This window comes from Pleurodeles waltl, chromosome 4_1, assembly GCF_031143425.1.
Source record: "Pleurodeles waltl isolate 20211129_DDA chromosome 4_1, aPleWal1.hap1.20221129, whole genome shotgun sequence".
NCBI classification, from domain to species: domain Eukaryota; kingdom Metazoa; phylum Chordata; class Amphibia; order Caudata; family Salamandridae; genus Pleurodeles; species Pleurodeles waltl.
Genome location: NC_090442.1, coordinates 641,491,536 through 641,506,593, shown reverse-complemented (window position 1 = coordinate 641,506,593; position 15,058 = coordinate 641,491,536). Strand labels below are relative to the sequence as shown.

At 41.7% G+C, this 15,058-nt stretch overlaps 1 protein-coding gene across 2 annotated transcripts in view; it reads left to right on the top strand.

The window, feature by feature from the left end:
• Positions 1-15,058, top strand: part of SCAF11 (SR-related CTD associated factor 11) — an 828,633-nt gene that overhangs the window by 378,884 nt on the left and 434,691 nt on the right. For both annotated transcript variants that reach the window (XM_069229083.1, XM_069229082.1), the window contains exon 8: positions 14,590-14,696. In XM_069229083.1, the coding sequence (XP_069085184.1) occupies positions 14,590-14,696 (107 nt within the window). The remainder of the gene's footprint in view (positions 1-14,589; positions 14,697-15,058) is intronic.

Below are 15,058 nucleotides of genomic sequence, written 5' to 3'. Positions count from 1 at the left end.
TTGTCAAAAATGTCCTGTCCAGCTTAACCTAGAAGTCCAAATAACAATTTGCTGGAGTACGAACGACCTTCTGGTGATGCACCTTGGAATGTTTACATTGAAACTGTTAAGACTATAGAAAAGGTTTTGTTAACAACCTAACATTTTGGTTGAAAGATGTAGTTTCTTTCATAGGAAGCAGTTTGCGGAAGAAAGTGTAGAAGATTATATTTCTAATTTACACATTTTGGCTTCCAAATGTGAGTTTGGGGAAAATGTAAACACCTATTTACGTGATCAATTCGTTTTCAATTGCTACAGTACAAAACATACAAGAAATCGAAATGTTAGGTTACTTTGAAGATGACTTGAATATTTTAGGATGTAGCATCCTAACTAAGGTTTATGTAGCTAAGAATGGACGTGACATTGTTGGTTAGCGTTACTTGGAAAGAATGGGGATAATTCTTAAACTGGGGAGTGGTCTACTCATTCTATTAGGATAAATGCCTGATGCATCTTTTGAAATTCACAAAGATAAGTCACATAGGGACGTTCGTAGCATTACTGAAAAATATCCTAACATTTTTCTAAACTAAAGTTGGTTGTGTAAAAGGAGTTATTCACAACATCAAACTGAAACACAATTCCCTGCCTGTTAAACATAAAGTTAGACCAGTCCCTCTGAGTGTTAGAGATGAACTGAAGAAACTTTTGGATGAGATGTGTAAGGATGGTATCATAGCACCCAGTGATTAGTCTGAGTGGGTTTCAGCTATTTAATTTTTTTTTAAAAAAAAAATGGAAAGTTATGTGTGTGTGTGCTGACCTACGCTCTTCGAATATACATATTTTAGTGGACTGCCACCCTTTGCCAAAAATTCAGAAAATGCTTATGGCAATTGGAGAGACTACGCATTTTTCTATTATTGACTGAAAGTCAGCCTACCATCAAGTTTAATTGTCACCTCGTTCACAGGAGCTTACGTTTGTCGCACCTTTTGGCACTTTAAAATTTCTGAGGCTACTATTGGATTTGCTTCTGCAGCAGGCGTTTTTCAGAAGTTAATGGACAGGTTATGTAAGATCGTCAAAGGGGTGCAGGCGTTCCAGGACGATATTCTTATCTATCGTAAAAGAATTGCCAAACATGACAACATATTGGAAACAGTTTTATGCATTTTAAGTGCCAAAGAGATGACTGCGATCAAAGAAAATGCAAGTTTCTAGTAAAAGAATAAATTATTTAGGTCGCACTATCACTGAAGGGAGGATAAAATTGAAGAAAGATTTATTAGATGCTATTAGCAAAGCACCTTCACCGACGAATAGTGATTCACCTAGATCTTATTTGGGTCTAAGTAAATACTATGCTAGATTTGTTCAAGGTTATGCTTCACATGTCGAACCGTTACTTCATCTAATTGGAAAGAAATCAAAATGTATGTAGACAGAAGCACAAGAAGCTTCTAATATGATCAAAGAAATGTTTATTAAGGCACCGGCATTACAACCGTTCAATAGTTTAGATAAGTGTGTTGTGGATGCTAGTTCTATTGGGCTTGGAGCTGTTCTCACAAAAACATCATGAACAAGAAAGTACCATAGCTTTTATTTCCAGATCATTAACAAATCTCAGTTGCATTATCGCACAATTGAAAGAGAGGCTTTGGCCTGTGCTTGGGCAGCAGAAAAGTTTAAATCGTACCGATGTAGACACATTTTTGATCTCGTCACTGAGGGCTCTACTACATGTTATCATTATCTCAGGACACCAAAACTACGTACCTGCTCACCTACTTTTTAGGATACACATACAGACCGCTCAGTTGCTTCATCTCTTTTGGTTTGATACTTGATTTCTCAGTGATAGTTTGCCTTGAAAAAGTCAGTGTGTGACAAAACACGTGTTGGCTGTGCTTGACTGGCTGTACTCACTGATACACAACTTTTGATCCAATTAAACATCTCTGTGGAACACCAAGAAGAATACTATACTATTCATTATCATATGTGTATTGCCTTAAAATACTTTTGTATTATACAACTAAATATGCGCCTGTGTGCTGTGGTCATATCTGCTTGTCTATTGTGTATACCGCTGTACACTTTACATGTGCCTATAGGTAGTAGGGCACTAGACCACTTGCACCACTGTGACTTTTTTACTGTACTTAATTGGGCACCATTTGGAGATGCAGAAGCGCTTTCCATTACTACCTGTATCATTGGTTTCATTTGCTGAAATTTAAGGAGTAAAACCTTTGTATTTCCAAAATGGGCACAAGATAAAGTGTTGAGAAGCAGTGGTTATTTGCACATCTGTGAATTCCAGGGTGCCCATACTAGAATGTGAATTACAGCGCATTTCTCAAATAGATGTCATTTTTACACTTTGTCTTATATTTGGGAGGACAAATATAGAGAAAGACAGGGGGCAATAACACTTGTTTTGCTATTCTGTGTTCCCCCAAGTCTCCCGATAAAAATGGTACCTCACTTGCGTGGGTAGGCCTAATGCTTGCAACAGTAAACGCAACATGGACACATCACATTTTTACATTGAAAGCTAACGTGTTTTTTTTGCAAAGTGCCTAGCTGTGGATTTTGGCTTCTAGCTCAGCCGGCACCTAAGGAAACCTACCAAACCTGCGCATTTGGGAAAACTAAACACCTAGGGGAATCCAAGATGGGGTGACTTGGAGCTCTCACCAGGTTTTGTTACCCAGAATCCTTTGCAAACCTCAAAATGTGGCTTAAACTTTTTCCTCAAATTTTGGTGACGGAAAGTTCTGCAATCTGAGAGGAGCCACAAATTTGCTACCACCCAGCGTCTCTCCCCCTCCCCCCCCCCCCACCGCCCAAGTCTCCCGCTAAAAATGGTACCTCACTTGTGTGGGTAGGTCTAGTGCCCGCAACAGGAAATGCCCCAAAACACAATGTGGACACATCACATTTTCCCAAAGAAAACAGCTGTTTTTTTTGTTTTTTTTTGTGTGCAAATTGCCTAGCTGTGGATTTTGGCCTCTAGCTCAGCTGGCACCTTGGGAAACCTACCAAACATGTGCATTTTTTAAAGGTAGACACCTAGGGGAATCCAAATGGGGTGACTTGCCTGGCTCTCACCAGGTTCTATTACCCAGAATCCTGTGCAAACCTCAAAATTTGGCTAAAAAACACTTTTTCCTCACATATCGGAGACATAAAGTTCTGGAATCTGAGAGGAGCCACATATTTCCTTCTACCCAGCGCTCCCCCAAGTCTCCTGATACAAATGGTACCTCACTTGTGTGGGTGGCCCAGGTGCCTGCTACAGAAAAAGGCCAAAAACCTGAAAAGATTGAGGGGATAGCACAGCGAGTTGATACGTACATATTTTTCTTTTATACATCTTTAGTCTGACTCTGCTTTGTGGACCCACACAAGTGAGGTATCATTTTACTTGGGAGACTGAGGGGAATGCTGAGTGGTAGGAAATTTGTGACAGAGCGGTGATCCTACAAAGAAAAGTGAGGAAAATATGCTTTTTTTACGAAATTTTGAAGTTTGCAGAAGAGAATGGGTAAGAAAATGTTGGGGGAATCCACGCAAGCCACAGCTCCTTGGATTTCTTAGGGTATCTAGTTTAAAAAAAGTCTGGGTTTGGTAGGTTTCCCTAGATGAAGGCCGCAGCCAGCACCGAAAATATAGATTCTCCCCCCACACCCCCAAACACAGGCAGTTTTGTCATAGATCATTTTGATGTGTCCACGTACTTCTGTTATGTTGCAAACACTAACATTGTGAAAAGAAACGCACTTAGGTTATGTTAAAAAGACCCTTCACCCACCAACCAAGTTAGTGGCATGCTTGATCACCTACCGTGTCACGGGTGTCTTGCTATGCCTGATTACAGATAAGCAGGTTTGATATTTTTACCACAGATTTTGGTTGGATTCGCCACGAGGGTGAGTAATGGTTCAGTAGATCAGATTTTATAAACAAGAGATTTCACAAAAGTGAAATGCACTGTTAATAACTGAAAGGCCAAAAAACTGAACCAATGACTCACAGCTTGTGAGCTGTAAGGCCGTGTCAAGGCACCAACCGCTTTACAGTCCATTCACACACCTTTCAAACATGACATGCACAAGACCATTCACGCCGCCAGCCGCGGGCCCAGCACATTACAACACTCACATCAACAGACAGTGCCATTCAAGGGCCCATCACTTTCGTACGCCCACATGCCTGATACAGCAATCACACCAGCTGATGGGAGTGTGTGGACTGGTGTTTTCAACCAAGCGCCACCCCAGGCACACCGCCAGCCAAGCGCCACCCCAGGCACACCACCAGCCAAGCGCCACCCCACACACACACACACACACACACCACCAGTCCATGCACACCGCCATCACTTTTTTGTTTTGTTTTTAAACAACAAAGAAACCACTAATTATAAATAAGTACCAAACACAAAAGCTCTAACTGAATATATGACAGTAATGCCAACTGTGAAATTGAACATATGAAAATATTAAACAGCAGTTTACGCTCACAGTATTTTCCAATAATTCTTCTGTGTTTGGTAGCTCCTGAAACAGCACCCATACACAGCCCAGACTTTGAAGGACAATCAGGGCAGTACATCCTAGTCTCCTTCCTGATACCTCTTCGCGCACAGACTGTACATCTCTTAGTAGGAAAGTCTTTTTTTGTCCGTGGGCGGAATGTGCTCAGCAAAGTGACGATCTTTCAATCTACCCACATTCTCCACCACTGCTTCTCTAGGAACTCTTGCCTGTTCCAGCACAACAAGGCTCACTATGATAGACTCCTGAAATTTCAAAAATGTCATTCTTAACTCTGGAGAACTATCCTTGAACACAACAAAAGCATTAAAAGTTACCAAGTGGAACAGGTGAATCGCTAATTTCTTATACCAAACATAAGCCTTACGAGCAGCAGTGTAAGGTTCCACCCTCTGATCTACTCTATCAACACCACCCATGTGCGTATAGTAGTCTAAAATGCACACGTTTGCGCACTTCAGCCACCTGACCCCAAACAGCCACAGGTGATGTACTCATCATGGATGGTAGTTAGCATGTACTCATCCCTCCTGTCTACAAATTGCAGAGCTAGCAGCTCATCATTCCGCAAGGCACTACACTGTCCCTTAAGTTTTGTTTGCAGACAAGCTCTCTTGGATAGCCTTTCTGATTAGAGCAGATTCTGCCACAAGCAACAGTGTCCACTCTGAACAGTTCCTTGAATAACTGAACTCCAGTTTATCTACATATAAATGGTGACCTTTGTTAAACAGTCATCTACCAAGTTCCGACACAATTTTCTCACTAACTCCAAAAGTGGGTGGACAACCAGGGGGAGTCAATACTGGAATCCCTACCAATGTAGACCCAAAAATTATAAACATATCCTGTACTACTTTCAGACAGCATATACAATTTAATTCATACCGTGCCCTCTTGCTAGGAATGTACTGCCAAAAAAAACCAAACGACCCTTGAACAGGACCAAAGACTCATCTACAGATATTTCTTTGCCTGGAACATAAATCTCTGAAAACCGATCTACAAAATGATCAAGGACAGGTCTAATCTTAACAAGATGGTCAGAATCAGGGTGATCTCATGGCAAGGCCAAAGCATTATCTACAAAATGCAACATCCGAAGAAGCAGCTCATACCAGTTACGACTCATGATGGCAGGAAATATAGCAGTTGCCATCAAGGGACTAGTAGACCAATAAGAAGACAGTGATAGCTTCCTTATCAGCCCAATCAAAAAAGTTAAACCCAAGAACCTTTTCAACTCTTCAGGCAAAAAGTTTTCCGTATTTACTGTGCACCCTGGGAACCAGTAAAGGCAGGCAACTGTGGCTTCTTCATGTTTGGTGCAACCCACGTGTTAGGTCTTCCAATGGGAAGCCTTTAAGCCACTGGCTGCTGCACCATTGGCACATCAGTGTCCTCCTCTAAAACAGGCAGTTCATCAGCACTGAGAGGAGCTTCATCATCAGATGATCCCTCTCTGACAGAGTTCACTTCCAGAATCTTGCACTTCCTCCTCTGCCTCAGATGCAGAGTCAGTCTCATAATCATGGTCAGAAGACGACTCAAAAAGCACACCAACAACCTGCTGAGCGGTCATCCTACGGCTAGCCATGATCCTTCCTACAAAAAGTAACTGGACAAATGCACCACCAATTACCAGCACTGTGTAAGATAAGTAATAAGCAAAGTGTAGCTTTATCACTAAGAGTTATAAACTCAAAAACTATACCACTCACTTGCCTGAAATAGCTCGACTCCCCAGCATCTACTCTGCACAACCACAGCAATCGCCAATGATACCCACTAAAAAGAAAAGCAAATTAGACATAAGACAACACAAATATTGTGCATAAATCTAAGGACAATTTCAGACACAATCCTGCATTTATTACACCACCTACAAACATGTCATTCATGCATGGCAACAATACTCCTTTGGAGTAAATTTATTTACTTACCTAAAACATGCATCTACGCAAACCGCAGGACAACCACTGCCAAAACCACAACAAGCCATAGCAAAGGAAGCAAAAGCTTTGAACTAGAACAAAAAGGAGAACTAAACTGTTGCATCACAAATGCAAATACTTCACCAGTTGACAAACACCCCGCCACCAAACATTTGTATATTTTCCCTGGTGTCTAGTGTTCTCTTCACAAAGGAAAGAAGAAAAAATTCCTGCCGTCTTTATTGGCTTCTGCCCCCAAGGGGGGCTGAAATGGCATAGAGTATATTGCCCCCTTTGGAGGGGGGCAATCCTTGCCCAAGGGGGCCACCCCCGCACAAAGCGCGGACACATACATACACACAGCCCCCCCACCCCCGATAAGTGAATTCTGCCCCCTTTGGGGGCAAATGGGCTTAACATAAAATACACTGATCTGCCCCAAAGTGGGGCAGAACCACCCAACAGTGCTTTGTCTCCCTCCCCCCGAACACACACACACACACACACAAAAAAAAACCAAAGGAAAGGAAAAAAAAAAATACATGGCGTCTTTATGGCTTTGGCCCTTCACTCACACGATCCCTGGCCCTAAGTGGATTCTGCCCCCCCTTGGGGGCAGATTAGCCTAAAAAGCAATAGGCCGATCTGCCCAATAGTGCTTTTTGCTCCTTGAGGAGCAAAAACAATCCCTGGTTTCTAGTGGCTTCTGCCCCCCCTGGGGGTCAGCTCAGCCTGCAAATAAAAGGCTGATCTACCCCCCAGGGGAGCAGAAATAGTGATAAATATATTGGCCCCCCAAGGGGAGCGACCCCACTCTGTAAAACACTCACACTTTCTTTCCCTCTTTCCTTCCCTCTTGGTGGGCAGCAGGAAAGAGACATCAAGGGAATGGAAAACCCTTTCCTTTCCCCTAATGCCTCTTTTTTTTTTTTTTTTAAAGCAATTTCTCAGGCCCCCCCCCCAAGGTAATGGGGAGCAGAAATAGTGATAAATATATTGCCCCCCCCCCCCCCCAAGGGGAGCGACCCCACCCGGTAAAAAACTCACTCTATAAATCCACTGGAGGAAGCAGTCTTCTCTGTGGCACTTAGCTTCCAGGATCTCCCTGCCTGGGGTGTTTGAGCAGTGCAAATGAGAACTATTGCCTGGGCTGAAAGGAAAAGCAACCATTACATGTACAGTCTAACTCCACCCTCCCTTTAGGGAAGATTTAAAGGAATGACATGAGCAACCCAGTTGTAGTAAAAAAAAAAAAAAAAAAAAGATCTTATTAGAAATACGAGTAAGTAGCCTTCTACCTACCATCAGTGTCCTACTCCAAGTGATCCATCATAAGAGAATGACAACTAGGGATTGGGGAGAGCGTATTCGCCCCATTTTCCAGTTTTCTTGAATATACTTACCGAAATGGGATCATCATAATCATTTATTTATGGATCAAAACATCCTTAACACAAAAAGTAATAGTGTACAAAATGCAAGACAAAAGAGCAACCAGGGCACTCCAAAATAATAAGTCCGAAATGAGTAAAGTTGCAGGAAATACTTTAATCCCTTGTGTTGGAAAAATTCAATTAGTGCTCAAAGATAGTCATGTCCACATGTTAGAAAAGGCATATCAGAGTTCAGAAACAGCCAACACGTGTTTCGTCCACACGGACTTTTTCAAGGCTGGAAACAAAAACAAATGGGATCTCTTAAAAGTAATAATACCATCCGGTAGGTACAATAAACAGTGATATATCAGATTGAAATTGAAGTTACAGCAAAGAGATTTTGCATAGGATGCATAGCCCTTAGGCGTGCATGGATAATCTGAATAGAGATACTCCCATTGTTGAAAAGTTGAGCACAAAACATGCCACGCAGACAAGACCGGTGGATATAGGAAGGAGGTGAGAGAAAAATATTTACATTAGTGAGTGAAGATGTAAAGAGCCACCACGTGAATATTAGGTGCAGTAAGGAGTGTGATTACCAGACACAAGAGTAGAAATGATGGTACTGCGCGCATGCTATATACAAGAGTGGGACAACCGGTGCCCATGGAAAATTTCACCTCTAGGACTAAAGTGAAAAAAGCCAGTTCTTAGAGTCCTTCTGAAATAAACATCAAATGCGGTTCTATAACTCAGAGAGGCCCAAAGAAATGTGGACTATAATTGTGAAGTCCTAACTAAGAGGTGTATAAAAGAGAAACGGGGAGAGGGAAGGCAAATGTTTTCCTACCAAAAAAGAAGAGTAATCCAGCAGAGTATATGGCCGTCCCTTGTAGTATAGGGAAAAGGTAATCTTCCAAGACAGAAAGGACTGTAAACGTTGAGTGTATCCGTAGTATGGGATAACACTTGCAAAAGGCCTAAATAGACCCAGCCTGTAATTATAGAAAAAGAATAAACCATATAAGAAGCGACCAGTAATTATGGAGGGCCAATTGGATATATAAGGAGTAATTTGTGATAACTTTATTAAAAGTAGAAAAAGTGAGCCCTAAATAGGCAGGAGTTAGTCATTCAATAACAGAAATGGGCTGAAAAGCAAAAGTACGCAGAATGGTGACCTAAATGTGAGGCAGGCAGGCAAAGTACATGTCATAAAAGCCTGTAAAGCGCGAGTGAGAGAGCCATATGGGCGGTATCCAAAGTAATACCAAAATACCTAACTCCTTAAAACAGCTGTTTAACTAGACTGAGTAGTCGCCAGAATGTGTACAAGTCCAGGTCGTCGGAGTCTATAACTCCGTACGTGTAAACATACTAGAAGATAGTCGAAAATAGAGAAGCCCTCCCATTAAGCGTTTCCCGTTATCCAAAAATAGACCGCTGTATGGAAAATGAAAGAGAACGGCAGTAAGCATTCCCCCTTACCTGCACTCTCCCGAATTCCGAGAGTAAGGAAAAACAGCGTGTATGATCATGAGCAGCGCATCATAAAGCTGCCGTGTTATGAGAGACACGCCCCAGTCAGTGTCGGCGTCTAAATACGCGCACTCACAAATAAAATAGAAGAAGGACTAAAGTCAAAAACGGAAAACGAGCAAACTCCACTCGTCATTAATGGCACTCAACGGGTGCCATTTTGGATGTAGTGAAAGGTGTGCCAAGGCGTTGTTGTAGACATAAAAACACAAAGTTTTTAGAAAATAGCGTGCAGAACACCGGGTGGGAGTTGACTAATCCCCAATGTGGAAGTGTGCCAATAGATAGAGAGTGACGTTAGAAAGATCCCTTTACCAGAATTTTAAAAAAGGGCAAAAAGGGCACTTTATAGAAAGTAATTACATACATATAGAAGTAAGATTACTAGGACAAGAAGCACGATATATGGGACATGAAGAACAGTCAAATATAATAGAAAGAGGCATATAAACTTTCAAATGGGACATAATATTGTGCAACACTAATGCAGGGTACTTTACATACACACTTATGTAGTATACACAGGAGAGAGAGGGAAGACAAAAAAATAGTTCCAAAGGCACAAAATCCTAACACAAAAAATATATATATATTTTTTTTCCCCCTTCGAAAAAAGGCGAGATACTACATCCCAAATTATACATGGTGATGCAACTAAAGGAAATAGGCCCAATGATCACGTAATGAGGGTGTAGTGAAAAAGGAAGTTTAAAAAAAATCAAATGTTAGAGAAATACATGAAGGTCCTTGTGGATGTTAAGGCCCTGTTCTACCGCTCGTAGTTTAATAATCCACCTGCTTTCAAGGCGTCTTAGGGCCAAAGTCCGGTTGCCTCCTCGAGGCGTCCTGTTCCGAATCAATCTCATGGATATAAATGTCCAAGACTTCTCTGTGTCCATGTGCCTCATTGTAGTGAGTCGCAAAAGGATAGTTGTTTGATGACCGAATAGCTCTCAGGTGTTCTTGTATTCTCTCTTTTAACGGTCAAATGGTGCTTCCAACATAAATAAGCCCACACGTACAGACAATGCAATACACCACAAAACTTGTGTTGCAATTAATAAAGTGTTTGAGTTTGTGTGTAACCTGAGTGTTGCACTGGAAACTCACTGTCTTGTCTTTAATGTACCTACAAATGTTACAATGGCCACATCTGTATGTGCCTGGTGGAGGTTTAGGCAACCAGGTATCCCTACTTTCAGGTGGCATGAAGCTATGACATAGCTGGTCCCTTAGGGTGGTGACCCTCTTGTAAATGATGCTGGGATTTTCAGTAAGACCATTTTTTTGTGTATCGTCTGTTAGTAGTAATGACCAATGTTTGCGTACAGTTTTAAAGACTTGGGAGCTCAGTGCACTATGCTTTATCACAAGAGAGATATGTTTGTGTGAACTCTCCTTCTTAGAGTTGGTAAGTAGGTTCGGGCGTTTGGTTTTCATGATCATATTGCAGGCTTTGTTGAGAGTCTGTGGGTGATAGCCTCTATGCCTGAAACGTAGTTCCATGTTGTGCAATTCTTCTCGGAACACCTGATCCTCACTACAATTGCGACAGATCCTAGTGCTTTCCCCATATGGAATGGCATTGATTTGGGGCTTAGTATGTGAGCTGGTGGCGTGCAAAACAGCATTGCATGCTGTAGGTTTTCTGAACAGTTTGGTACAGATTTTACCATGCTTAATGTATATGGTAAGATCCAAAAAACTGATGGAAGATTGACTGGCCTCATGAGTAAACTTGATATTGAAAGTATTGTTGTTTAGATGTTCTGTGAGAAGTGTTAGAGAAGGTGCATCGCCTGACCAAAAAACTAAGATGTCATCAATGTACCTACCCCAGTACAGAAAGTAATAGTCCATCAATGCAAAACGCTGAACTTAAATAAAAAAAAACAACTATATTTCACACATTATAAAGTGCATTCTAGGCGTTGACCTCCACAATTCACATTCAAGGATCATGCAGACCTAACTAATCACCCATTTAAATCAGGTCTCAAAAGTCCTACTCTAATTCACTTGCCAGTATCATCCATCTAGTCTAATCAGAGCCTAATTAAAGTTTATAAGCGTTCTTTTGTCTCAAGCTTATAATATATACATTGCAATACTGCATTGAATATAAAAATGTGCTTTTGCATACTCTTAGAGCAGACCACCCTTCTAAACATCTAACGTCAGCCAAAACTGGTTTCATCCATTGTTTCGGTCCGTACTCAGGAGATCAGCAATGGTTTCTTGATACACTTTCCTCCTTATTTACCCCATCGCCTTGTCCTTGTGAGGACAGTTTTAACAAATGACTTGTGCATCACAGTTTGCGCTCTTATCTCTGGTTCAAACAGATTCAGTGGTGTTGATTGATGGAGTTTAAAAAGTTTTCTTAAGAAGAATATGATGTGCTAAAGGCACAGACTTACCATATAGATGGCCCTCTCAACTCAGCAAATATCAGTCCCCCCTTCTTTCAATTGCCTTCCATAGCTCTCATAGGATTGACAAGTCCTTCGCCAAGATTCACATTCAAAGATATTGTTACTTGACCACAATTGGTCACTATTGCTACACTTTATCCCCTTGCTGGAGGAAAGCCCCTTCTACCTAAAAAGGATATCCAAATATTCAAATTCATCCACTGCTCCAAAAAATCTTGGCCTGTGATGTGCTTGTGCCTGACTTCCTTGCATCTTCCCACCCAATTCTCTTGAAATCTATACTCTGTTTCAACCTATAATACATTAATTTTGATCTTCACTATAGCAGTGAGTGACCAAATGCTGAATATACCCATGATTTGCAACTGGCTTCCCTCTTGTTTGTTGATCTAAGGGCCTAATATGTCATCACATAACAAGCAAAACTTGCCATTACCAAAATAATATAGTCTACCACAGTATGTGGTCTCAATTTTGATATAATTAACAATTCTGATTCCCATCCTTTAACCTTGATAGCTTTCGACTGTGTACATCTCACCTTCATGAGTCCTGCATAGTTGCCTCTTTCCCACCTTTCAAGTCTGCAATAAAAGCCCACCTACTCCATTAGGCGATTCTAAAGGTTAGATGACTCTTCCCCCTTAACTGGTTACCACGATCCTAAACTTGCCAGGAGATGCAACTGGTTGTGTTATGTATACGTGGCCTGTCCTTGTTTTTTTAGCCATGTTGCCCTCATGCAACCACTGTTTCCTTCCACTTTTTAAAGTAGGTTTTTCAGCAGCAAGTGTAGTCCTGGGTACACATGATGTATGTAGTCTACAGGTACAGGAATCCCAGTTTGTTTTAGTCCTTTTTTTTTTTTTTTCTTTTGTTGGTTCTATCGCTTTTTCACTCACATTTAACAGGAGCCGCATGTTTCACACAGATTAACCTTTTTTGGGGAACTGTGTTTAGTTGTTCCAATCAGAGGCATTTAACATTACAGAGAATTTTTTCAATTCATTTGCAGATTCCCCTGAAAAAGGGTCAGGACCCAAAATGCATTTTGGTTTGGTAATTGAGTTAATGGAGTGAAATTTGATGTTCAATTGAATTCATTTTTGATGTTGTGGAGTTACATAAGAAAATATTCAGTTACTTTGAAGAAACGTTATGGAAATTAACTTTGACTATGAGGAAGAAATTTATGAACTACAGAGAACGGAAATGTGTATTTAAGAGTATGAAACATAGTGGGGCTTGTTTATAAATCCCTGAAAGTTGCATCAGGTGACTGGAGAGGCAAGTCCTCCAACACCAGTGAAGGGAGTAAACCAGTGAAAACTTAGTCGATTTTTTTTTTGTATGTATAATTTACTGTCCTATTCTGAATGTAGCATAACAAAATAAAATGATGGACGGAGTGTTGAAATTTTTCAAACACTCACCCCCGGTCACAGATCTGGGTTTAATCAATCATTATTTTGCTCGCCACGTCACACCAGTTTGGACCCAGCCATATGCAAATCAGTCTTGACCCTGTCCTCATGGGAACAGTCCTGCCCAAACTTCCAGGCCAGATCCTCCCTGGCCAGGAAACATGCATCCTAGGACCGGTTTCAGGGTATCACCCTTCATCAGTCAGGCTAGCTTGAATCCAGTGGTGCAGCGAGCAAGGGACCCACATCTGGGCATACCCCTGCCACTTAGAGTGCACAGAGCAACATCACAAAATGTAGTACCGAGTTGACGTGGCTCTCTGTGGCTGTCGTTATTTCCTCCCAGACTATGCGGTTTCCCTGTGCCAGTCCTTAGGACATCTCCTTGTCTGGCAGCAGGGAAGCGAGCCCCCCCTATCCTACCAAACATAGGGTAAAGGGGGAGTGGTGGGTTGGGTGGCCGGGGGTGGGGTTGGGGCTAACATAGCTGGAGCCCATGCCTAGGCACGAGGTGGATGTGAGGGTGCGAGTCTAAGTGAGAACGGGTGAGTGCTGGGGCAGCACTGTGGTTTTGCTGGCTACTCAGGCTCTGCCTGGGAGTTCATAAGGTTGACATTATAGTTTACTAACGCGGCTGAGGCCGTAGTTCTAGGTGAGTGTGTGGCTTACTGTGATTTACATTGTGACCTGGATTACACATGTTATATTGATTGTGGGTACCATGAACGTGGGTCTAGTGCTGATGGCGGGTGGGCACCTTATGGGGGTACAGGTATGGAATGAGTAGTTTCCTCAAATGAATATACAGTGATCAATGTTTAACGCATTGGAGCCTGTTATTGTGTGGTACTTGGATTATTGAATATTGTGTGCTCATTGACACTTACTCTGATATCACATTGTAATCAAACTGCTTTAATCATGTGTGTGTTGAATACACCTTTTCTATATGTACACCCGTGTGAAGCCTCTTTTTGGGTTCGTTCTGCCGGGGTTTTGTGGTAACGTGCTGTGCTTTACTGTTGCTTTACACATTGCCTCCGAGAAAAGCCTGAATGCTCTGAGCTAACATACGCAAGGATGAGTGCAGGTGTACTTGACCACCCCGTTCAGGAGTGGCACGTTCCGCCTAGCTGAGCTTACGCTTTAGCCTACCGAACTGAGCCGCCTCCAATAGGTAGGGAACGCAGCAACATAAAACCTGTTAATACCATCCATGGCAGTAGACATGAGAGAACATACTGTAGTATGTATAATTTACAGGAACTGCCCTATTCTGAATGTAGTACTGAGTGGCTATTTTAACACAGTTGTTGTCTTTGCAGCCCAGAACAGTATCCTGTGCAAGCCGTTGTTACAGAAGTGATTTTAATCATGTACATTCCTCTGGCATCATAACAGGAAACTACTCCAGTTCCTACACAAATCAGAGGTTAGTACTTCTAATTCATAGTATCCTTCTTCTGATTACAGGAGTGGTTATTGCTGTTGCTCATTAGTTGATTGATTTGTCTGTATTGGCTAATTACCCTCGTCATTCATTTTAGAGCAGTTTAGGATGAGTTGAGCATCTCCACTTGAACTAAAAGCAAAAATATTAGTACCAATATTTGCGCAGGTTTTGTCGCTTAATTTAGGGTCTCCGCAAATTGAACTAGCTGGATTAATTTTTGTAAAAATATAGATTTCGTTTTTTATTAACAACTAGAGGTAACAGACATGCTGTGGCAAGACATCCCTTCAGCCATTGCCATGTTATGCAGATTTGTACAGCGCATGATCACCCAGGAGGGA